The sequence below is a fragment of the Pseudorca crassidens genome, chromosome 11 (assembly GCF_039906515.1).
Source record: "Pseudorca crassidens isolate mPseCra1 chromosome 11, mPseCra1.hap1, whole genome shotgun sequence".
NCBI lineage: Eukaryota > Metazoa > Chordata > Mammalia > Artiodactyla > Delphinidae > Pseudorca > Pseudorca crassidens.
Window position 1 is genome coordinate 5,926,063 of NC_090306.1, and position 21,901 is coordinate 5,947,963.

General features: G+C 52.9%; 1 protein-coding gene across 1 annotated transcript in view; it reads left to right on the forward strand.

The window, feature by feature from the left end:
- Positions 1-20,566, forward strand: part of CD9 (CD9 molecule) — a 35,630-nt gene extending 15,064 nt beyond the window's left edge. The window contains exons 2-8 of the mRNA XM_067695492.1: positions 9,264-9,369; positions 15,536-15,633; positions 16,228-16,302; positions 17,875-17,973; positions 18,095-18,184; positions 18,802-18,885; positions 20,054-20,566. Coding sequence (XP_067551593.1) covers positions 9,264-9,369; positions 15,536-15,633; positions 16,228-16,302; positions 17,875-17,973; positions 18,095-18,184; positions 18,802-18,885; positions 20,054-20,119 — 618 coding nt within the window. The 3' untranslated portion in view covers positions 20,120-20,566. The remainder of the gene's footprint in view (positions 1-9,263; positions 9,370-15,535; positions 15,634-16,227; positions 16,303-17,874; positions 17,974-18,094; positions 18,185-18,801; positions 18,886-20,053) is intronic.
- The last annotated feature ends 1,335 nt before the right edge of the window (positions 20,567-21,901 follow it).

The following is a 21,901-nucleotide window of genomic DNA, read 5'->3' on the forward strand; positions in this document are numbered from 1 at the left end:
TAATTGTGGCTCGCAAGGTCCTTAGTTGCGGTTTGCCGGCTCCTTAGTTGCGGCACGTGGGCTCCTTAGTTGTGGCAGGCAGCTCCTTAGTTGCTGCAGGCGGGCTCCTTAGTTGTGGCATGCATGGGGGATCTAGTTCCCTGACCATGGATCGAACCCCCCCTCGGCCCCCTGCATTGGGAGCGCGGAGTCTTAACCACTGCGCCACCAGGGAAGTCCTACCAGTTTACTTGTGATCCTTAAGGAAAGCAAGCCACGGCAGTTTTTTTTCTGATCAGCGTGGAGTTTGGTTTTAGCTGTTGTTATCCTGTGCGACGGGCCTGGAGAGGGCAGGACTCCAAGACCTCTGCTCCTGCCCAAGTGCTTCATCCTTCCAGAGACAGCAGCTCGGGGAGGAGGGTGCCGGGAGAGGGTGAGAGAGGCATTGGGGAGCCAGCTCCTGTCTGCTCTTGCCAGCAGTGCCCGGCCCAGGCTCCTGACGGTGAATCAGCCCATCAGGCTTGGCACTCTGTGCTGAGCCAGGGTTGCCATGGAGATGGGTGAGGCTGGAGCCCACAGGTCTAGGTGGCCCGACTTGTTTCTAAAGGCCATGTGAACACAGAGGCCCTTATCTGCACTCTCGAGGCTGCATCAGGCGTGAGTGGTGAGGCCGCTTACATCCTCAGGGTTCAGCCGCTGTGACTGCCTGGGTGGCCAGGGGCAGCTAAGCTGAGGTCTCCCAAGCCCAGTATGTTAACAAAAAAATCCAGGGCTGATAACGGATCTTACCGAAGGAAGGAAGTAAAGAGGTCAAATCCCCTCCCTCTCTGTGATCTGCTCCTTCAATAACTGCTTCCTGCAGCGTGAATTCACTCACGGAAGCAGCCTGGGATCCCGGGAAGGACAGAGGCCTCCACTCTCGGCCAGCCGTGTCCCTTACCCTCCCCGTTCCACTTCTCTCCCCCCATCCCGGCTGGTCCTAGCGGAGCTCTGGAGGCATCTCCCCCAGCACACCGCGCTCACACAGACCCACAGAAGACAGACCCCCCACTGTCCTCAGTCGCCCTGTGCCCACCCAGCCGCCTCCTCAGATCAGAGGAGGACACACAGCTGAGGCCGCCAAGAGCCGTGAATATCCCCACTTTTGTCTTCGTGTCATTCGCAAGGTTTGTTATTATCGTTGTCATTATATTCCCCACAGAATCTGGCTGTCTCTAGCACTCATGGTCGTCAGAGTGTTTTACACGTTTAATCTTCCCCTTCAACCTCCTGGGTCAAAGGCAGGAAAGTATCAAACTCTTTTTTTACAAGTGGGAACTCTGAGGTTCAGAGAAGCTACAGAGAGTGCTTAGTGTCACACAGCTCCTAGGTGGCAGCGCTAGAATTAGCCCCAGAGGCCACGCCACTGTCCACACATGCAGCTACTCTCAGCAGAGATGTGCGTTCTCCTGGGAGCGCTCGCGTACCCCGGGATGGAGTGGCGGCGGATACGTGTTTAGAACTCTGCCAGGTGATTCTCACATCACCCCGTGGCTGGCTCCGGTGTGCAAGTGACAGGGGGCAGAGCTAGGGCCCCCTGCTTCTTGCCCACTGTTCTGTCATGCCACCTGTCCCTTACTAAAATGTCTGCTGCATCCCTTTGACCAAAGTCACCAAATAGCCAAGGCTTCACAGAAGGACGATGGGACATAGGAAAGAAAGCACTGCCTTCTCCCCCGACCCCCTCCTGTCGCCACCGCCCACCTCTAGCCGCTTCCAAAGTGGCAGATGGGACCACTGCAGTCAGCCTCAAAGGAAACTGCATGTGGAGATGATCTGCCCTGCACTTCCTGGGCCAAGACAACTGGATGGAGAAAGTGTCCATGAGTATTTCGTCCTTTTAAAAAATGTGTGACCCGTCAGGTCCTATTACAGAAGACAGAGGGGACCGAGAGGAAAGAGGCCCAAGCCAAGACCACCCAATGTGTTTGCCTTGGGAGGATTTTTCTTTGCAGTGGGGTTTCCCCCACGGGGAGACATGGTTCCTTCCACCTGAGGGATGGGATGCAAGGTGACACATACGCGCACACAGACAGAGAGACAGACAGACACACACACACACACACACACACACACACACACTGAAACCTCTGCAGTCAGCGGTTGCCCTTTTCCTCTGTGTCACCTCGTTACCTCCCACCTTTCTGCACGCTTGCTTCAGGCGTTTCGGCTGGTACGGCCGCCACTCCTCGGGCTCCAGCTGGAATTGGCTTTGCCAACTCGGCAGGGGGTCCAGAGCATTCAGGTGCCCCTAAGCAACACTGCACTTAGGATTTGTTTTCAATTCGCCCCTTGGAATTGGAGGCCTTTCCTTTAACCCCGGGTGTGTGTTGTAGTGTAAGATTTCTAGGCCTGTCCCTATGGGTCTGGTGTGACTCACTGAAATCCTCATCTCTGCGTGGGAGGGAGCCTTGGGCGTGTTGTGCTTTCAGCCAGGGGAGAGGAGAGGACAGGACAGGAAGCTGGGCCCGCCCGGGGTGGGGCTGGGCTTTCACGCCTCCTGAAGCTGGCATCCCGCCCCAGGTGACTGGATTACCTGTGTGATCCTCAAGGCTTGGAGGGTCTATCCAAGTACTCACAATGTGGAATCCATACCCTCCGGGTTTTCTGAATGGTTTCAGAGTGTCTGTGAACTCTAGAGGTTGTATGGAAAATTATAGCGATGCTTTTCAGACTTTTTCTGAGACTTTCACCCAATTCTGAAACATCTGTCATCCAGAAAAACTTCAAAATCATAAATTCACAGATATTCTAGAGTGATGAATTCAACACCTATCACCAGACATCTAAAACGTCACATTTTTTTTTTCTTTAATATTTATTTATTTGGCTTCGTGGGGTCTTAGTTGTGGCATGCGGGATCTTCGCTGCGGCATGGAGATCTTTACTTGCGGCATGTGGGACCTAGTGCCCTACCAGGGATCGAACCCAGGCCCCCGGGCATTGGAAGCACAGAGTCTTAGCCACTGGACCACCAGGGGAGTCTGGTCACATATATTTTAGAGTGAAAGAATTAAACACCCGTCACCACTTGAATATTGCTGTTAAAAGTATAATGATAAGCAAAGCTATGTATGTTAAAGGTTTACTTTATTTAATTATATCTAGTCATCTTTAATAAAGTATTATTAAATAAAAAATGAATGCATTAAAAAAAAGGATTGGAGCATCTAACTGGACTTCGGTGGGCGGTGAGCACAGCAGGGCATGGACTTTTTATAAACCCTCATTTTCCAAAAGACTTGATGTGGACGTGCCCCTAAATCTCACTGTGACATTCATCACATACCCTCATGGCTCTTTCTCAGTATTTATTCTGGGCAAGTAGTTGTTCTTTGTAGTTTCTGACCCTTGTTGGGAGATGTTGGAAGATGGTTCTGGATGACAAGCCAGTGGGAAAGAAGGCTTGTCCAAGGTGAGAGGACCCAGGAGAGGAAATTCTGATGGGCTTCAGAGCTTCTCTTTCATTGAAGTCATCCTTCACTTATTGAATAATGATTTACTAATGACTGTTTGGTCCCAAGTATGGATGGGGTGCAGAGGAGCTACTGAAATGACCGAGAACTCATCCTGCCCTCCAGGAGAGTGTAAACAGGAAGGGAGGGAGCGAGGATGCTGGGGAGGACCAGTGCGGAGCGGGGAGGAAGCTGAGGACGTCTTGGTGGGGAAGCAGCTGGCCTAGGTGGTCGGGACAGCCTTCCAGGAGGAGGGGCTCCCTCCAGCTGAGGCGGGATTTACGAGACTTATTTGGGAAACTTTGAGGGATTCCATCTAAGGAGCAGGGGAGAAGGAAGCAGGGTTCAATGTTGTTACTGCTTAGAGGTCCAGAAGTACAAGGATGGAGTAGAAGCCTTAACACTCGGTGACAGCCCAAGCCGTCTGAGCCTTTCAGAGGAATGGCCACTGTGCTACATGAGGGGCAGGGGGCCCCACAGGGACTCCTTACTGAGTGAGGACTTGGAGGTGGTTTAGCTACAGGTTCGGGGTTTAAAGCGCAGAGCAGCCAGGAGGAGCAGTGCAGCTGGAGGAGGAGACGGTTTGTTTTCTGGGTTTTTTTTAGGATAGACAGACCTGCCCATGTGTGTTGGCAGAAGTCAGTCAGAAAGAGAAAAACAAATATCGTATATTAACGCATATATGTGGAGCCGAGAAAAATGGTACAGATGAACCGGTTTACAGGGCAGCAATAGAGACACAGATGTGGAGAACAACGTATGGACACCAAGGGGGGAAAGTGGCGGGGTGGTGGGATGAATTGGGAGATTGGGATTGACATATATACACTAATATGTATAAAATAGGTAACTAATAAGAACCTGCTGTATAAAAAATAAATTAAATTAAATTTTTTAAAAAAAGTGAAACAGTAGCCGAGACAGACAACAGAGGCAGGAAAGAGGTGGATTAATGGAGCAGGTTCTTTTTTTTTTTTTTTTTTTTTTTTTGCGGTACGCAAGCCTCTCACTGTTGTGGCCTCTCCCGTTGCGGAGCACAGGCTCCGGACGCGCAGGCTCAGCGGCCATGGCTCACGGGCCCAGCCGCTCCGCGGCATGTGGGATCTTCCCGGACCGGGGCACGAACCCGTGTCCCCTGCATCGGCAGGCGGACTCTCAACCACTGCACCACCAGAGAAGCCCAATGGAGCAGGTTCTTGAAGGAGACAGGAAGCTTTGAAGGAGAGGCCCCACCACACACACACACTACACACATACACGCACACACACAGAGTTTTAGAACAGCTTTAGAGGTACAGAAAAGTTGCAGAGATACTACAGAGAGTCCCCTTGTACTCCTCCCCGTCTCCCTTCTTGTTCACAGCTTATATTCCCAGGGCACATTTGTCAACAGCTCAGAAACCAGCACTGGAACGTTACTCTTAACTAAGCTAGACTTACTCGGATTTCACTTGGTTTTCCAGCCCAGTCCCCTTTCTGTTCCAGGATCCCACCCACAATACCACATGACGAGTGTCCTGTCTCCTCCGTCACCTCTGGCCTGGGACAGTTTCTGTCCTCATTTTTCATGATCCTGACAGTTTTGAGACATTCTGGTCAAGTATTTTGTAGAATGGTTAGGTTTTGTCTCGTGTTTTTCTCCTGGCCCATCTTCCAAGAAGAAACTGAGCGTGTGTGTGTGAGGAAATAAATCTCCAATAAAACGATGGGGAAACTGTCCTTTTTCCCTGAGATCAAATGGGTAAGACCTTTCCTGGCCTGAAGGCGGAATGCGTCCCTTTGGCTTTTGTTGGAAGGCGGTAACCAGGCCGACTGGGAAGAGCCTGGGGCTGGGAGTGGAGGGGCTGTACCTTCTGCTTCTGTCCCCACCAGACCGGTTGGTGGTGGTGGGCAGGTCGCTGCCCTCTTTCAGGGACGCCCTGAGCAGGGAATTGTCTGAGCATCCTCGGCCTGCGCACTCTAGTCCTGCCATGATGGGTAAGAGGCGGGCTGCAGCCGTGGCCCCTGTGTGGCTGACATTCCTGCCACGTACTGTTCATTAACCCTGGAGGGAACGGTCAGCTTCTTGGTCCCGCAGACCCCTATTTCCTTATTCTATGGAGCCCCTCAGTAACTTGCTGACACCCTTTTTAATGGAAGTCTAGTTGATTTACGGTGTTGTGTTAGTTTCTGGTGTACAGCGAAGTGGTTCAGTTATACATATATAGATATTCTTTTTCATATTCTTTTCCATCATGGTTTATTACAGGATATTGAATATAGTTCCCTGTTCTATACAGTAGGACCTTGTCATTTATCTATTTTATATATAGTAGTTTGTATCTACTAGTTCCAAACTGCTAATTTATCCCTCCCCCGTCCCCTTTCCCCTTTGGTTTTCTATGTCTGTGTGTCTGTCTGTGTTTCGTAAATAAGTTCATTTGTGTCCTATTTTAGATTCCACATATAAGTGATATCATATGGTATTTGTCTTTCTCTTTCTTACTTCACTTAGTATGAGCATCTCTAGGTTCATCCATGTTGGTGCAAATGGCATTATTTTGTTCTTTTTTCTGGCTGAGTAATATTCCTCTGTGTACATGTACCACATCTTCTTTATCCATTCCTCTGTCGATGGACACGTGGGTTGCTTCCATGTCTTGGCTATTGTGAATAGTGCTGCTGTGAACATTGCAGTGGCACCCTTTTTAAAGGTTGAAGCTCTTTTTGGTGGTTCTGGTCATTCCTGTTTGGTTTCTCCTAGGACTCAAGTAGCTGGGGACGAGAGCCAGGTGGGGGGCTGGGGGACCCCTTTGTGCACACCAAAAAGTGTGCCCTCCTGGGAAGTGCTCTGAGCTCCCCGGATAGCACGGCCTGCACACCCGGGAAGGCCACTGTTAAGCGGTGTCTTGGCCCTGTGACCTCCAGCCAACTGAAGCGGTTTCTCCAATAGCGTTACAGAAAACGGGGCAGCTGCTGGCAGCGTCCCTTCAGGCCAGTTAACTCAGTAATTCAAACAAAACGGGCAGCAGTGCTCATTTCTCTGTGATTTTGGTGAACCGAGCCTCCCAGTCCCGCCCCTGTCCTCCCTTCCTCCTGGGTTTTCTTGAACCTTCCTCCTCACTCATGGTGAGTTTTTAGGCATAAGAAACTGAGATCTATTACTGCTTTTTCCACTTCTTTTTTTTTTTTTGGCCGCACCACGTGGCATGTCGGTTCCCCAACCAGGGATCGAACCTGCGCCCCCTGCAGTGGTAGCGCAGAGTCTTAACCACTGGACCGCCAGGGAAGTCCCATGCTTTTTCCACTTCTGCAGAGCCAGCCACTTTTCCTTCCTCCTGATGTTAGGTCTGGGATGGTGTCCAGATGTGGCAGGACCCTGGACTCCTCTCCTGTATCTGGCCTTGTCCTTGGCCGGGGTGACCTTCTGGGACACTGTCCTCCACACAGTGTTCTTCTTGCCACCTGTGCGTGTGGGCCAGGTCAAAGGTAAACGACTGGCTCAGGATCCTCGAGACTAAAACTGGAAGTTTCGTTTGGGTGCTGTTACCTGTGCATGGGATCACTCCCAAAGAGACCCAGCTCCTGACCTGACAAGCTTCTGGGCAGAGTGGAGCTGTCATCATCTTTTGTAGTTTCGTTCTTTCGGATGGGATTGTTTTTGTTCCTTTTGTGGTGACTCGTTTAAGAATTTTTCCAGCAAAGTAAGGGGTGGATGAGTAACTTTATCCACAGGGAGAATGACTGGAGGATAAGCCTTGGATACGTGCAGGCAGCCTAGAGCAGAAAGGACGTGCGTGAAAGGACACGGCTTTCTCAGGCCCAGGTGCTCTCAGCGACAGCCCCGCCAAGATAAGGGCGAGAGGGGAGACTGAGGCCAGGGCTTGTGGCTCAGTGCTAACCGCAGTCTAGGATTACCTGCAAGTGCATGTGAAGCTCCAGCCTCCAGGCTTTTCAGGCTAATGCTTTCACATTCCCAAAGAGGCCAATGGCCTCCGTCTTCCATTCTCCAGGAATCTGATTGGGCCTGCTTGTGTTGGGGGTGGAGAAAGGGGAACTGCTACCTCCTTTCTTATAACTCTCCAAGACCCCAGGGGAGCTAGACCAGGGTCTTGGGTCTTAGTCCCCAGTGCACCGAGAGTTCCCAGCTGGGCCCTTGTTCTAAGAGGTCCTGAGAGTCAGGAGAACCCAGACTGAACCAGAGCATCCAAGCTCACCACGCCTGTTCGCCAGATGGGAGAACTGAAGCGATAGAACTCTAAGGAATTCCAGACCCTCACTGTGGACACCTCTACGGGAGTAGACGAGTGTTTTGGGGGTTTTTTGGCCCCGCCAGGCAGCATGCGGGATCTTAGTTCCCCGACCAGGATTGAACCTGGGCCCTCCCTGCAGTGGAAGCACAGAGTCCTAATCACTGGACCGCCAGGGAATTCCCTGTAGACAAGGTTTTAACTCTACTGCAGTGTGAAGTCTTGGGTCGCCCCTCCCACTGCTGCTGTCTCCACTCTCCACCCAGCACGTCCAAACCCGCTGCAAAGTCATGGGAAAAGGAGAGAAGCAGAGACAGAGAAGAGGCCTGTCTATGCTGCAGGCTGTCCTGGCCCTTGGGGCAAAGAACCCAGCTCCCTGAGGAGGAGGGTTCTGACACAGGGTGCCTCTGTTGAGGAGAGTGGGCCAGCGAAACCTGGGGCTGGGCACTGGCCCTGAGCCCACACACCCTCCTCCAGCCAGCCACCACCCACAGCCTGTGAGTCACCCCAGCAAGCCCTGGTACAGGCCAGCAGCAGTGGGGAGGGGAGCTCAGCTGGCCTGGCGGGGCCTGGCAGGGGGCCTCCTCCCTGGCATCAAGTTCAGCAGTGCCTGACGGGCCAGGATTGATGCCTCAGTCTTTCCTTACTGGGAGAGTCTGCCCTTTAGGGTCCAGTATCTCAACTTGCCCACCTATGAAATGGGTTTTTCACTAAATTGTAGGATCGGACAATCCTCTGGAGATTTCTTGTCTAATGTTTACAAGGATCACCCGTAAGTAAATGTCCACCTGAGCCTGGAGTCGGGTGGGTCAGCTTGTTAGGCTTCCCTGTGTGAAGAGAGAGGCGCCAGCTGTGGGTAGGTTTCACTGAGCAGCACGGTTTAGTCCGGAATCACAGCTGCCCTCACAGCCCAGGGAGGTACCTACGCGTTGGGCGATGTTTTTTCTTTTCTTTTATTGTCTGGTATATATACAGAGGAGTGCAGAAAACACAAACAGTGTGAAGGATAATTATGAAGTGAATATCCGGGCCACTACCACCCAAGTCAAAGCTAGAATATCGCCAGTGCCCTAGACCCGCCTCCCCCCACCCCCACGCTGTTCCCTCCTCAGAAACCCCGCCCTCCCTACAGGCCACCACTCACTCGACTTTATGATCATCACTTCCTTCTTTTTCTGTTATGATATACATGCCCTCCTAAACAAGAGTTTTTAACTGTATGGAATTGTATTGTACGTGTCCGGTGCTTTTTGCTTCTTCTGATTAACATCGTGAGATGCACTCGTAGTATTGCACAAACTGTGGCGGGTTCATTTTCACGGCTGTATAATATTCTGTTGTCCACGAGGTATCCATCCCCGTACTGCTGGTAGATAATTGTTTATTCCCAACTGGCTGGTATTTTTAGCAAATGGCTCGACCCCCTGCTCCCACCCCCACCTGGCTGCTGCTACTTCCAGATGCCCGGCGAGGGGCAGAGGCCAAGGGCAGCTCACCTGAGCTAGGGCACCGCGCTCTTCCTGACAGCCGGGCTCACGCCGATGTCCCGTGTGTCTTGCAGCTTGCCGGGATCGCGGTCCTTGCCATCGGACTATGGCTCCGATTCGACTCGCAGACCAAGAGCATCTTCGAGCAAGAGAATAATAATAACTCCAGCTTCTACACAGGTGAGTGGGGGACCTTGCTGTTCCCTCCAGCTGTGGAGAGTCCACGTTGATCCAAGGACTTGGGCTGGGGAGGACTTTTGCTCCAGCTGCATTGCCAGTCGGGTCCTTTTCCAGCTGGGCTTTTGTGTAGTTGTGCCCACGCATTTGCATTTAACTGATGTGGTGTCTTTTTCCAAGCTGACCGAGCCTGGCATTGGGACCATTCTCTGATGTGAAGTTAGCTCCGCCAAAGCCGCTGCCACCCTGGAGGGTTTCAGAACCTCTGTTCTTGTCTCTGAACTTCTCTCTGAATTTTATGTCTAAGAAGCCTGGTTCATTTCTTTAATTTAAAAAACTTTGTCCTGGGGACCCACAGAGCCAGGGGAAGGAGAGGGAGCATCTCCCCCACGGTTCAGATAGGGGCTCAGAGACCCAGAGGACCTGCCTCCTGGATAACATTCAGATTAATACGAGAGACTAGAGGAGACACCAGCCCCTCAGACCCCTGCGCTGGGACACAGGCCATGCATGTTAAGTCTTATCTGTTTTCTAAAGTGATTTTGTTTTAGGGCAAAGGCTTCCAGTTTGAAGATAAATAGATTTAGCAGGTTTCTTTCTGCACACGGCATCTTCTTCTAGCATCGTTCTGTCCCTTTCACCAGCATATTGCCGTGTAAGCATCTCTAACAGGAGTGGGAGGGCCGGGGCCTGTCTGAGGCAGTTCCCTGGTTTCTGAGTCAGCTCACAGATCCTCTCGGCTCTCCCCTCGCCTGGTTGGGGGATAGGAACCACTTCATTTGCAAGAAACAAAAGTGGCCCCCTATTTTTAGGAGGATGCTGTCATGTCATCAGGCTCAAACTGTAAGTTTGGTCATTTCCTTTCCACCCACCAAAGAAGTTATTTTTAAAAAAAGACGGAGCAAACAGTCTGAAGAGCGTTATCACCCAGACCTTCAGGAAGAACGTGGTGGCCAGTGGTGCATGACCCCCTCCCGCCTCCCAGGGCCAGCCTCCAGCTGGTGTCCCCGCAGGCGCCTGGGTCTGGGGATGGTTTCCCTGCCTTCGTCTCTTTTTGGTGGTGCTGTTAGTTGGGGTTTTTTAGGGAGTGTCTCCCAATTGTCAGAAAGAAAGTAAGGGAAAGAAAAGCACAGCATACATTTTTTAAAAACTACACACACACACCCTTCCCTGGTGGCGCAGTGGTTAAGAATCCACATGCCAATGCAGGGGACGCGGGTTCGAGCCCTGGTCTGGGAAGATCCCACATGCTACGGAGCAACTAAGCCCGTGAGCCACAACTACTGAGCCACATGCCACAACTAGCCCGCGCGCCTAGACCCTGTGCTCCGCAACAAGAGAAGCCACCGCAATGAGAAGCCCGCGCACCGCAACGAAGAGTAGCCCCCGCCGCAACTAGAGAAAGTAGCCCCCGCCGCAACTAGAGAAAGCCTGTGCGCAGCAATGAAGACCCAATGCAGCCAAAAATAAATAAATAAAGTTTAAAAAAAAAAAAGTACATTGAAAACTACACACACAGAGTTTTTAGGGAGCAGGTTTCCATAGGGCCCTGACTTGTTTTAGCTACAGCATTCTTTTGTGAGGTTTTTGGCAGCCTCGGCAGGCCTGGAATGCCACTCTGTGAGCTGGGGCAGTGGGACTGCAGGGTAGGGTCAGGGGCTGAGGACAGGCCTTGAGCTCTCCACGTCACGTCACAACAGGGAGCTGGGGACCCTCTGCAGGGAGAGCAGATCTGGGAGCAGACGTGTGCAAGCAGGTGGCATTGTCCTAGAGCGAGTCCCCGGCCTCCCCATGCTCTGCGGTGCCTGACTCCATACCTCTGGTCGCTTCCAACGACCAGTTTCTGTTTTGTTATCTAGGACTCTGGCTCATTCTGTGTATTTTTTTTTTATTGGAGTATAGTTGATTTACAATGTTGTGTTAGTTTCAGGTGTACAGCAAAGTGAGTCCGTTATACATATATCCACTCTTTTTTATTTTTTATTTTTTTGGCCTTGTGGCTTATGGGCTCTTAGTTCCCCGACCAGGGATTGAACCTGGGCCCTCGGCAGTGAAAGCATAGAGTACCAACCACTGGCTGGACCGCCAGGGAAGTCCCTCCCTAGGCCTTTTGACTTTGCCTCAATTGTGGTTGGGGGAGACAGGACCCCGGCACCAGCAGCCCAGCAGGTGACAGGTAGGAAAGTCAGGCAGGTGGCAGGAGAGTGACAAGCATACAGCCAGAGGGGCCAGGCCTGCCTCCAGGAATCTCCCAGGACTCAGGTCCCCTGGTCATTGCGGCGTCCTTCTGATGGCCTGTGGTCCTACCTGAGGTGGCCAGGAGCTGGTCCAAAGGCACGTCCCAAAGAGACACAGCAAAACCCCTACTGAGGGATAAGTGGCCACTGCCCCCTGAGCTCTCATAGACAGATACAAACCCTCTGCACTGGACCCCCTTCCTGGGAAAGGGCTCGGCTTTGAAGACTTCATTCTGCTGGCAGAAGCCCAGGGCTTGGAGGGTGATGCAAGTGACATCACGTAGAACACAGTCAGCGACTGACCACTTGGGCCTGGCTGGGCCCCACGCTTCGCTGAGTGCTTTGGGCAACTGAATAATTGTCACAGCCGGGCAAAGGGCCAAGGAGGCTTCGTTCTCTGTGTCCCCTTCCCCCTCGGGCTGTGACATCAGCCTTTGCATTGACCCACAGCCCCTCTTCCAGCAGAGGGTGCCAGCTCCGTCCCGGCTGCTCTTCCTGACATCATGGGTGACCGTCCCTTGCACTTGGGTACAGACCATCTGCAGGGCAACCCGCAGGCCAGCCTGGCCGTGCAGCTGACCCTTCAGGAAACCTGAAGGACCCAGGGGTGTCTTTTCTCCAGCAGGGCCACAGCTTTCAAAGTAGAGAACGAATGCATAATCAGGCAGAGAAGCGAGGGAAGAAACTGGACAACGTTCAGAACAGTCTCTAGTGGATCCAGAACGGCTGACAGCCTTATATGGGCCTTCTCTACAGTTCGGGCCCTGGAGATTCAGGCCGTCAACTGTATCCATAATCCCAGGCTGCAGACGAATTGGGGAACTTCTTCTCGGTCCCAGCCCAGCAGCCCTTCTTCAGTCCTTGGTCCAGCCATCAGTGGGCTGGACGGGGACAGGGAGAGAGCCATCGGGGAGCAGACCTAGGGTTCCTCGGAACCCCTGCTTGACTTATTTGGAGACAGTAAACTGTTCTCAGCAAGTGGAGGCCAGAGGCTCGGCCGGAGTTTGTTCTGCACACGAACGTGTGGGGAGCACTGTTTGCAAGATGGGATGGGGGTGGTGACGGGAGGCTGACGTGTCCCCTGCCTTCCCCAGGCCGAGAGTCCCAATCAACAGGTGGAAAAAGGCTTTTGTGTAAAGGACACAGCAGATGCTACTGCTTCACTAGAAGCTTTTATTTATTTATTTATTTTTTTGGAGTAGGCCTGTAATGTCAGCCTGAAGAAAGCAGAACAAACAGCCCTTAAGCAAGTGAATACAGTAAAATCCCAGAGAAGGCTCCGTGACACGTAACTTTTTCCATGAGTCAGACTGAAAGCTAACATCCACTTGTTTTATAAAGGGGAATGCTTTGTCATTTATCACCGCCAGCCCCTGCTCACAGGCTTGGGGTGCAGACCGGGCGGAGCCTGTCCAAGGGGAAGCCCGGGACGGCCCTTTGAAGCGGCAGCCCTCAGCCTGCAGGGGATGGAAGGCTTCTGGGGTTGCACCTCATAGCTGAGCCGCCCTATGGCTTGACGGCTGCCGTCCAAAATCCCCATGAACAGCCACCAGGGAATTGCTCATCGTCATCCCCCACTGGATGGAGAGGGTGACGCCAAGACACCCCAGATCTAGCAGCTGTCCGAGCAAGATTGAAAACCAAGACGCTTGGACCTAAAATCTTCATCTGCTGAGCCCAACCAAGATTGAATATTTACTATTAACCGACAGGCCCATGAGGAGAAGGTTCTCTCTGCGTGGGAAATGCGTTTTCCTTTAATGGCTCTCTGTTGCCGCCACCCTGACTCCTCTGCCTTCTGCCAGGGCCGCCCGGCCAGGCTGGGATCCGGATGGAGAGAGAGCGCGTCTGTGTGGTCATCCCCACTCAGCCCTGCGATGGAGCTCAAAGGAGGGACCTCATCCTTTGTTGTCTTGCCCCAGTGGGGAGAGATGAGGAGACGGGGAGAAACGGGGGCCGTGTTACCGCTCACTGGGGTCCCCGAGTCAGAGCCCAGACCCGAAAGCGCTGCCCCTTCTCCTGCAGTGGCCCTGTGTGGGCGGGGCGGACCTGCCTCCCCAAGTCCAGCCTGTGGCCCCATGGAGTGGACGGCCTCGGAGGATGGGACTTGACTCCAAGACAAGCTGCATTTGTCCCCTTGCCCAGTCTGGGCCGGGCGTGCACGGGAACAATACCCATATTCATCGGGGTTTGCCAGCAAGGCCACGTGACTTGACATCACGACAGATGTGGGGAGGGGACGGGCAGAGGACAAACGCTCCCTTGTGTGCGCCCCTCGCTGTGCTGCCCGGGCGTCTCAGCCACGGGCCGCTGCGAGGTTTGCTGCCTACACAGCTCCGGCCTGGGAGGAGGGTACGGATGTGGGACGGTGAAATCACTGTGACACCTGCCGGGGTTCTCGTCGCAGCGTCCTGTTGTGCATTGTGGCGAAGCATGCCTGCTTTAGGGAGGTCTCCCTGCTCCCAGCGAGGGGACAGCAGGGAGGGAGCAGCACGTCTGTGAAATTCGGCATCACAACCGTGATTATTCCCAACTGTCGTCCATCCTTCGTACTGTGAAGATTGACAGTAGCTGACTGTACGTCAACTATACCTTAATAAAAGATGAAAATTTTTTAAATTCAAGTTAGAAGGATTAGCAGCAGCTACCACTTGTTGTGGACGTTTGGAGCGTATGGCCTAATCCTCACAGCAATCCTTGCGGTGGGCATTTATCCTGTCCCCAGTTTGCAGATGGAAGACAGTTACACAGAGAGACAAGTGGCCTTCCCAGGGTCACAGAGCCGGCTTTCAAACCCAGGCATTTGGGGCTCTCGACGTGTGACAGGAGGCTCCTCCCAGCAGTGGACAGATGCCAGGGAGGCCTAGGACTTCTTTGCCAGTTTTCCCGGGGCCTCTGGGGGCTGGCGGAGGGAACCGGGGAAGGGGGTGGTCACTGCAGGTCAGCTGTGCTTCTCAGGAATATAACTGAACGATGGGCCCCTCTGGGCATTCCCTGGGGGAGTGTGGAATGACTAGGGCCGGGGCTGTGTCCCACTGTGTCCCCCTGTCCCAGGCCAGAGTTGTGGAACTCATAGCCCTTCACCACCCTTTCTGCACTGGACACCCCAACTGAGTGTTTAGAAACCTTGTCACTCACCTTCCCTCTAGCAAGGAGGATCCTTTCCACTCAACCTGGTGTAACTGAATTGCAGCTGTAAGATCTCACTGGTGTGCTGTAAGGGATCTTTTGAAATTTTCTAGCAACCAACTCCTCATTTTACTGTTAAGGAAATAAGGAAATTGTAATCTTACCCAAGGTCACACAGCAGTTAGTAGCAGAGTTGGGACCAGAACAAGGGTCTTCTGACACCCAGGCTGTTCTTTGCACTAGAGCAGGGTTCTCGTGCCCTCGGACGTTGCTAAGTGTGCAGGCCTGGCTGCCACCAGGCAGCAGGGCGGGAAGGCATCCCCTCTGGGGATATGGCAGAGCTGGCCCGCCCAGAGCGTGGGTGTCTGCGTGTGCACAGCCCCTTCCTGCTGAAGCCTTGCTCTCCTCGCCTCTTGTGTCAGGTAGAGGCCAGCAGGAGGTTTGTCAGAGCCTCAGGACGTTAGCCCAAGTTTGGAGAGTCTGATTTAACTAGCGGGAGTGGGTCCATCCAGCTGGAGACGGGTGCAGACTGGACCGGTCCGTCCTGAGTAGAATCTGGGGCTCCCGTGGATGTTCTGTGTCCTAGGGCGGGGGCAGTGGGCATCTTCCAGGAGGGCTGAGGGTAAGGTGGGAATGGGGGCTTGATGGGTGGGTCCCAGAGGAGAGACAGGTGGGAGGAGGCTGTTTGGGCCTCTTGTGCCCTTGACGGGGGCAGTAAGGATGCGGAGAGGGAACGAGATCAGGAAGCACCTACACGTCCCCGCTAACAGCTCCTTGTCCTGTCCTCTGCCCTGTGCCCTCAGGAGTTTACATTCTGATTGGAGCCGGCGCCCTCATGATGCTGGTGGGTTTCCTGGGCTGCTGTGGGGCTGTGCAGGAGTCCCAGTGCATGCTGGGATTGGTGAGTGTCCCCTCTGTGCCCACAGCCCCTGGTGTCCCAGGGTGCCCACCCGAGATCCCACAGACCAGGGGGCGGGACGGGGCAGAGCGGGTGCCCATCTCATTGCCCCCATCCCCGGCCCCGGGATGACACGCTGCCCCTCTTCCTTTCTGGAGCCTCTGTCTCATCACTTCCCTTAGGCAACTAAATGCCAGGACTTTGTTTTTCCCTTTGTCGAGGACCACGTTTGCTTTCTTTCCCTGAATCCACAGGTACCTTCGCCTCCCCTTCTTGTTTCAAAATTTGTTACAATTTTCCTCAAACTCTGGGTTGTATTCACCTCCTTCTTTCCTCAAATCTCTGGTTTTTGTGAGCAGGTGAGGGTGTTTCATCGCTGACTCTTCGCTGACACCTTAGAAATATCAGTTCTGGGGTCTGTGCCACTCTCTCCTCCTGCGGCTTTCCCCTCCTGGCCTTGGCAGGGCGCTGGTAGTTCTGTGGACCCCCTCCCGTCCCTTCCAGGCATCCCTTCCCACCCCCAGAGCCCGGGTCCCCAGATGCTCGTTCCAGCCGGCCGGCTGGGACTGTGCCTCACTCCAGCCCTTTCCCTTCCAGTTCTTTGGCTTCCTCTTGGTGATATTTGCCATTGAAATCGCTGCGGCCATCTGGGGATACTCCCACAAGGATGAGGTAGGTCTTTCCCGTAAGGTCTCTTGGGAGTTAGGGGATGGGGTGATGGCGGTGGAAGGGTGTCCCAGCTGGTCCCTTGCTTCGGCCTTTGGCCTTCAGCCATCAGACGTGCCTCTGAGGGGAGCTCCCCAGGGAAGGGAATGCGAGTGTTCACACTACCCTGGGCGGGTGAGTGCCGGCCACTGCTTCCCGTGCCCTGGACGTCGCTGGCACGGAGTGGGTGTTCGGGTAGTATTGTTGGGTCAGTGTGTCTGCCCCTCACACCTCAGCAGCCCTCCCCTCAACTTCTCTGGAACACGACTTAGGGAAATGTGGCTTCGTCTGGCCCGGACCCACCACACCCACCCCTGGTCCCTCCCCTCATCTCTAAGTCCGTGCCACCACCAGCCAAGGGCTGCACCCCACTCGCCGGGGGCCAGAGATGCGTGGGTGGTGGTCCCCACCCCAAGGAGCTGTGGCCCCTAGTGTGGGAGAAAGACATGCATTTGACTAGTGTCTCAGAAGCCATTTATAATCAGAAGCCCCGTGGGATTTGAAAGCCGGCGTGGGGAAGGGGACTCTCTTCTGGCTTCACGGAGAGAGAGGGGTGTTAACCTAAACCCGGAAGGAGAGAGAGGATTTCAGGAGGAAAGCTGGTGGACGCTGGACCTTCCCGGCAAAGAAAGGGTCTGAGCACAGCTGAGGGTGGGCTCAGTGGGGGACCAGGGTGGGCTGCATCAGAACAGTGTCTCAGGAAGGGCTGTCTTGTCATGTTTTAGCAGGAGGGGCCAAAGAAGAGAGACCCTGGATACTGGCTTTTGTGTGTGTGTGTGTGTGGTACGTGGGCCTCTCACTGTTGTGGCCTCTCCCGTTGCGGAGCACAGGCTCCGGACGCGCAGGCTCAGTGGCCATGGCTCATGGGCCCAGCCGCTCCGCGGCATGTGGGATCTTCCCGGACCAGGGCACGAACCCGTGTCCCCTGCATCGGCAGGCAGACTCCCAACCACTGAGCCACCAGGGAAGCCCTACAGGCATTCTTAAACCCGGATGCACCCGGTGCAGAAGCATAACGCTACTTCCTTCGTATTATAAAACGATAGCTACAGGCTTAATGCAATATCACCTTTAAATCCTCGCCATAACCTCTGAGGTGGGGACTATTATGATCTCCATTCTACGTACGCAGAAACTCATGTACAGAGAGGTTTGGTAATTTGCCAAAAGTCACCCAGTCTCTGAGTGAAGGAAAAAAGATGGAAGCCTGAAAAACTAGCCGAATCAGGAGTAGGCTTTTTGTTTTTAGTTCCTTAGATTGAGGCAATTTAATTTTGTTTCTAGGTAGAAGGGAAGGAGCCAAGTGGGGCTGAAGGGACCAACCAAAGGTGCAAAAAGAAGGGGAAATGGCTGGAGCGGTTCCTAGAGGATGTGGGAGGAGATGAGGGGGGACCCCGGAGGCCCCGAGGCGGGGAGGTCCTAGTCCAGTGGCTTGTCCGCTCCGGGAACTTGTGGCTGCACGTGAACAAGACGGAACAGGTGACGTTCGTTCGTTCATAAAGAAGCCATCTCTGCTCCTCTCTTGTCTGTGCATCCCAGGTGATCAAGGAAGTCCAGGAATTTTACAGGGACACCTACAACAAGCTGAAAAACAAGGACGAGCCCCAGCGGGAGACGCTGAAAGCCATCCACTACGCGGTACACCGGCTTCGCTAAGACGCTGCCCTTCTCCTTGCCTTTCTTCAGAACATGTGTGCATCTCTATTTCAGTCCTCTTTATTTATCTCTCCCACCCCCATCCCTGTCCTTCCCTCTGCAGTTGGACTGCTGTGGTTTGACTGGGGGAGTAGAACAATTTATCTCAGACATCTGCCCCAAAAAGGACATACTCGACAACCTCACGACGAAGGTAAGCTTACGGGCAAGACCCTTGTGCCCGGCCCAGATGCTCTGGGCAAATCCTGCCAAAGTGGACTTGCATTCAGCTCCCTGGATCTGGGAGGACAGCATCCCAGTGCTTCCTAAACACCTCTTCCCCCTGGGAAGGACCCAAGGTGGCCATCTCCTTTCTCCCCTGCCCTGGGCCTCTGTTTCCTCAAGGGCAGCAAAACAAAGGCCAGGGAAATAACAAAGTGTTCTAGCTCCCTGCAACGATGGGGCCCTCCAGCCGTCGTGCACGGGCGATGCTCCCAGGCCTGGACTCCTGCTTTATAGACTTGTGAGCAGCCCATGGTTGTGAGCTAGAGCCAATGTCCAAACTTCAGAATAATAGGAGGTAACCCTATGGCCACATAAGACATGGACCCCAAAGCAAGGGCTCATCCCTCTTCCCTCCCTGATTTCTTGCTCAAATTTTGGGGACCCACCTCCCATCTCTCTCCTGGTTCTCCTTTCCATCCACCAGCCAGTCCCCAGCCCTTGCTCTGGGACCACCAGCGCTCCGGGTATGAGATGGGTGCCGTGGGGGGTAGGGGGGAGCCTGGAGCAGGACCGTGTATGACCTGTGTCTTGGTTTGCCCCCCCAAGTCCTGCCCTGAGGCCATCAAAGAGGTCTTCCAAAACAAATTCCACATCATCGGCGCTGTGGGCATCGGGATTGCCGTGGTGATGGTGAGTGCCGGGAGGCATGGGGAGGGAACCTTAGTAATTAAGATTGATTAAGCCCTTGCTCTGGCCAGGCACTGCTTTAGCTAATCAACTAATTTATCAACTGATGTACGCCTCGCCGTATCCACGAAGTGGGAACTATTCATATCCCCATTTCACAGACTCGGGAACTATTCATATCCCCATTTCACAGACTCGGGCGCGGAGAGACAGAGAGGTTGAGTCCATTGATCAGAGTCTCTGAGGTCAGGAGTGAAGCGTCTGGGATTTGAACTCACTATGTCTCCAGAACCCATTCCCGTAACCATCAAGGTGCAGGGATAAATATGAGGTGATTCCGCCGTGTCTGGTCCACAGACCACACTTGGGACAGCAAGGACCTAGACCACCCAGACCTGTTAGTGATCCCGGGATCATCTTAAGAACATGTTCTCACCATGCACCTGCTTTTCTCTGCCCCACGAAAGTAGTTCAGTAAAAGCAACATGGATGTGAACTGTCTCCCCTCCCACTGTGGTCAGAAGGACACCCCAAGGTGGAAAACCAGGAGGAGACTGAAAGCTTCCAACAGTCTACTCTCATGTCAGGAGCCCCCAGAAGCCACCAGGGGCCAGCCAGCTTCCCTGGGGTCACCCGTCTTCCCCCACAAGGGAGTGATGGGACTCTGTAGGGGACACAGCCTTCCTCTGCCCCTTGCAAAGACCCCCCCAGAGAGAGAATCGCTTCCTGTCTTAGTGGTAATTGACACCCCTCCTCTGCATCTAGGAAAGGCTTGAAGTAGCTTTCAGTAAAAGGCATGACAATACCTTTAAAACTAGAATAGAAAACACAGACGTACGCAAAGAGGGAAGTGAAAGTATTGGCCTGTAGACACTACGGGAATAGCTGGCGTTGGAGCATTCAATTTAAGAACGCTCACCTTGAGAGTTCCCAGGGAGCTGGCTTGTGCGGCCTGCAGCGGCCGACGGCTGCAGACTCAGAATCCCCCGGTCAGCAGTCCCTCCACTGTCTTACTTACATTTCTCCTGCTTCACACCCTTTACCTCATTTGGCCTCGTGGGCGCCTTCCCCTTGTCATTTGTAGCGGCCGGCGTGTCTCCTGTCTTCCCCTCTCCCTCCGCCTTCCCGCAGCACAGCCACATACTTGCTCACACCCCTTCCTGTTTTCCAGATATTCGGCATGATCTTCAGCATGATCCTGTGCTGCGCCATCCGCAGGAACCGAGAGATGGTCTAGAGGCAGCGCTGCAGCCGCGAGCAGGAAAGGTCACCCCTGAAGACTGTTGGTTATTTTCTCGGGGTTCCGTGTTGTTTTGTGTGTGTGGTTTTTTTTTTTGTTTTTCTTTGCCACTAACTTTAGTATTCGTTCTGCATTTCTAAACAAAAAAGTTATTCTACGTTTGTGTTTTTAATGCTTTATTCAATATTGATATTTGTAGTTAAGGGATTTGGGTTTGCTCTGGTTTATATTTTTTTGGTCATTTGTTTTTGCTTATTATGTTAAGCAGAAATCCTGCATTGAAAGGTACTATATTTGCTAGGCTCTAGGCAAAAGATATTGTATATAAAGAGATTTTTGTGTGTGTCTTTAAATAGATAAAAAATGTCTATCAAGTTTAATCAGGTTGTAACTTATGTTAAAGACAATTTGATACATAATAAAAGATGATGACAACATCCCAAACTGGTTCTGGGGTTTTGCTTCCCTACATTTTTTTTAGAGCTGCTTATTTTTTCAAATGTTTTTCACCTGCTCTTTGCTCTGTGCGTACATGAGAAGCAGGTGGGAAGGTTGGTCTCCCTACTTTACTAGTGAGGGCATGGAGGGATGAAGGGATTTTGATCCAAGATCTCACCGTTGTTCACACATCAACACTGGAGCCTAGCCCGGGACTCTTTCTTGCAGCAATGTGATGTGTCTTGAGGATACAGTAGTAAACATGAGGTCCCCGGTGGCCCAGACTTTGTTTTATTCCCTGCTACACCCTCAGCACCTAGCACCTATTGCCTAGTGCATGAGTAAATGAGGGTATACTCATCGGGGTTTAAACAGAAGCAGAATATTAAATAACTTTTCTTACAGGGATTTGACCTTACACAATCTCTGGAGCTGGTTAAGCAGTCTCTATAAGACTATGATCTTTGCTTCCGACGTTGGAACTTGACGCCCACCGGCAGAGAGTCAGGGAGGACAGTTTGATGTAACGTGGGCGAGATCGAGAATGTGGAGCCCACGAGGACAGACAAATCCGCGTCTGTTCCCGTTCTTGATGATGGTGGCGTGGGTCCTGCAGAGGCGAGGACCCGACGCGGTGGACCCGAGCACACACCGGCTGGGATGTGGAGAACCTGAGTAAGCCAGCGAAGCGGCAGCCATCTGTGTGAGCTGCGGAATGCCTGCTGCTCCATTTCCACCTCCGGTTGTGCTCCACTCTAACCAGAAAGGAGGAGGAAGAGGCGTGCTGGGGGATGTCAGTCACCCTCACCAAGCCACCGTGCGGGAGACGGTCTTCACTCAGAGAGCCTAAAATCTAGTGAGCGGTTCAGAGCATCAAGCCAGCAATTACGACGGAGCGAGATGAGCACCACAAGAGGGGAAGTACAGAAGCGTAGCAAACCTGTTTTTATCTTCCACTCCTTGATTCAGTCTGGGCTCTTTCTCCACATTCAAAAAAGAGAGAGAGAACCAAAATGGCCCTGAACGCCATTACATTAAAAAATCAGAACACCGATGTTCACAGCAGCGTTATTCACGAGAGGCAAAAGGTGAAAACAACCCAAAAATGTCCATCAGCAGGTGAAGGGATAAACAAAATGTGGTAGATCCATACAACAGAATACAGTAAGTCCCCTACATACGAACCTTCCAGTTGCAAACTTTCAAAGACGCCAGCGTGCCTTCGCACGTCCAGTCACCTAAGTTAGTTCTCGTGTCTGGCGTACATGGTCACGTGCGTGCATCCTCTACAAGTGGTTGTGCTTTTGTGCACTTTGTACAGTACTGGGTAGAGTATAGTAG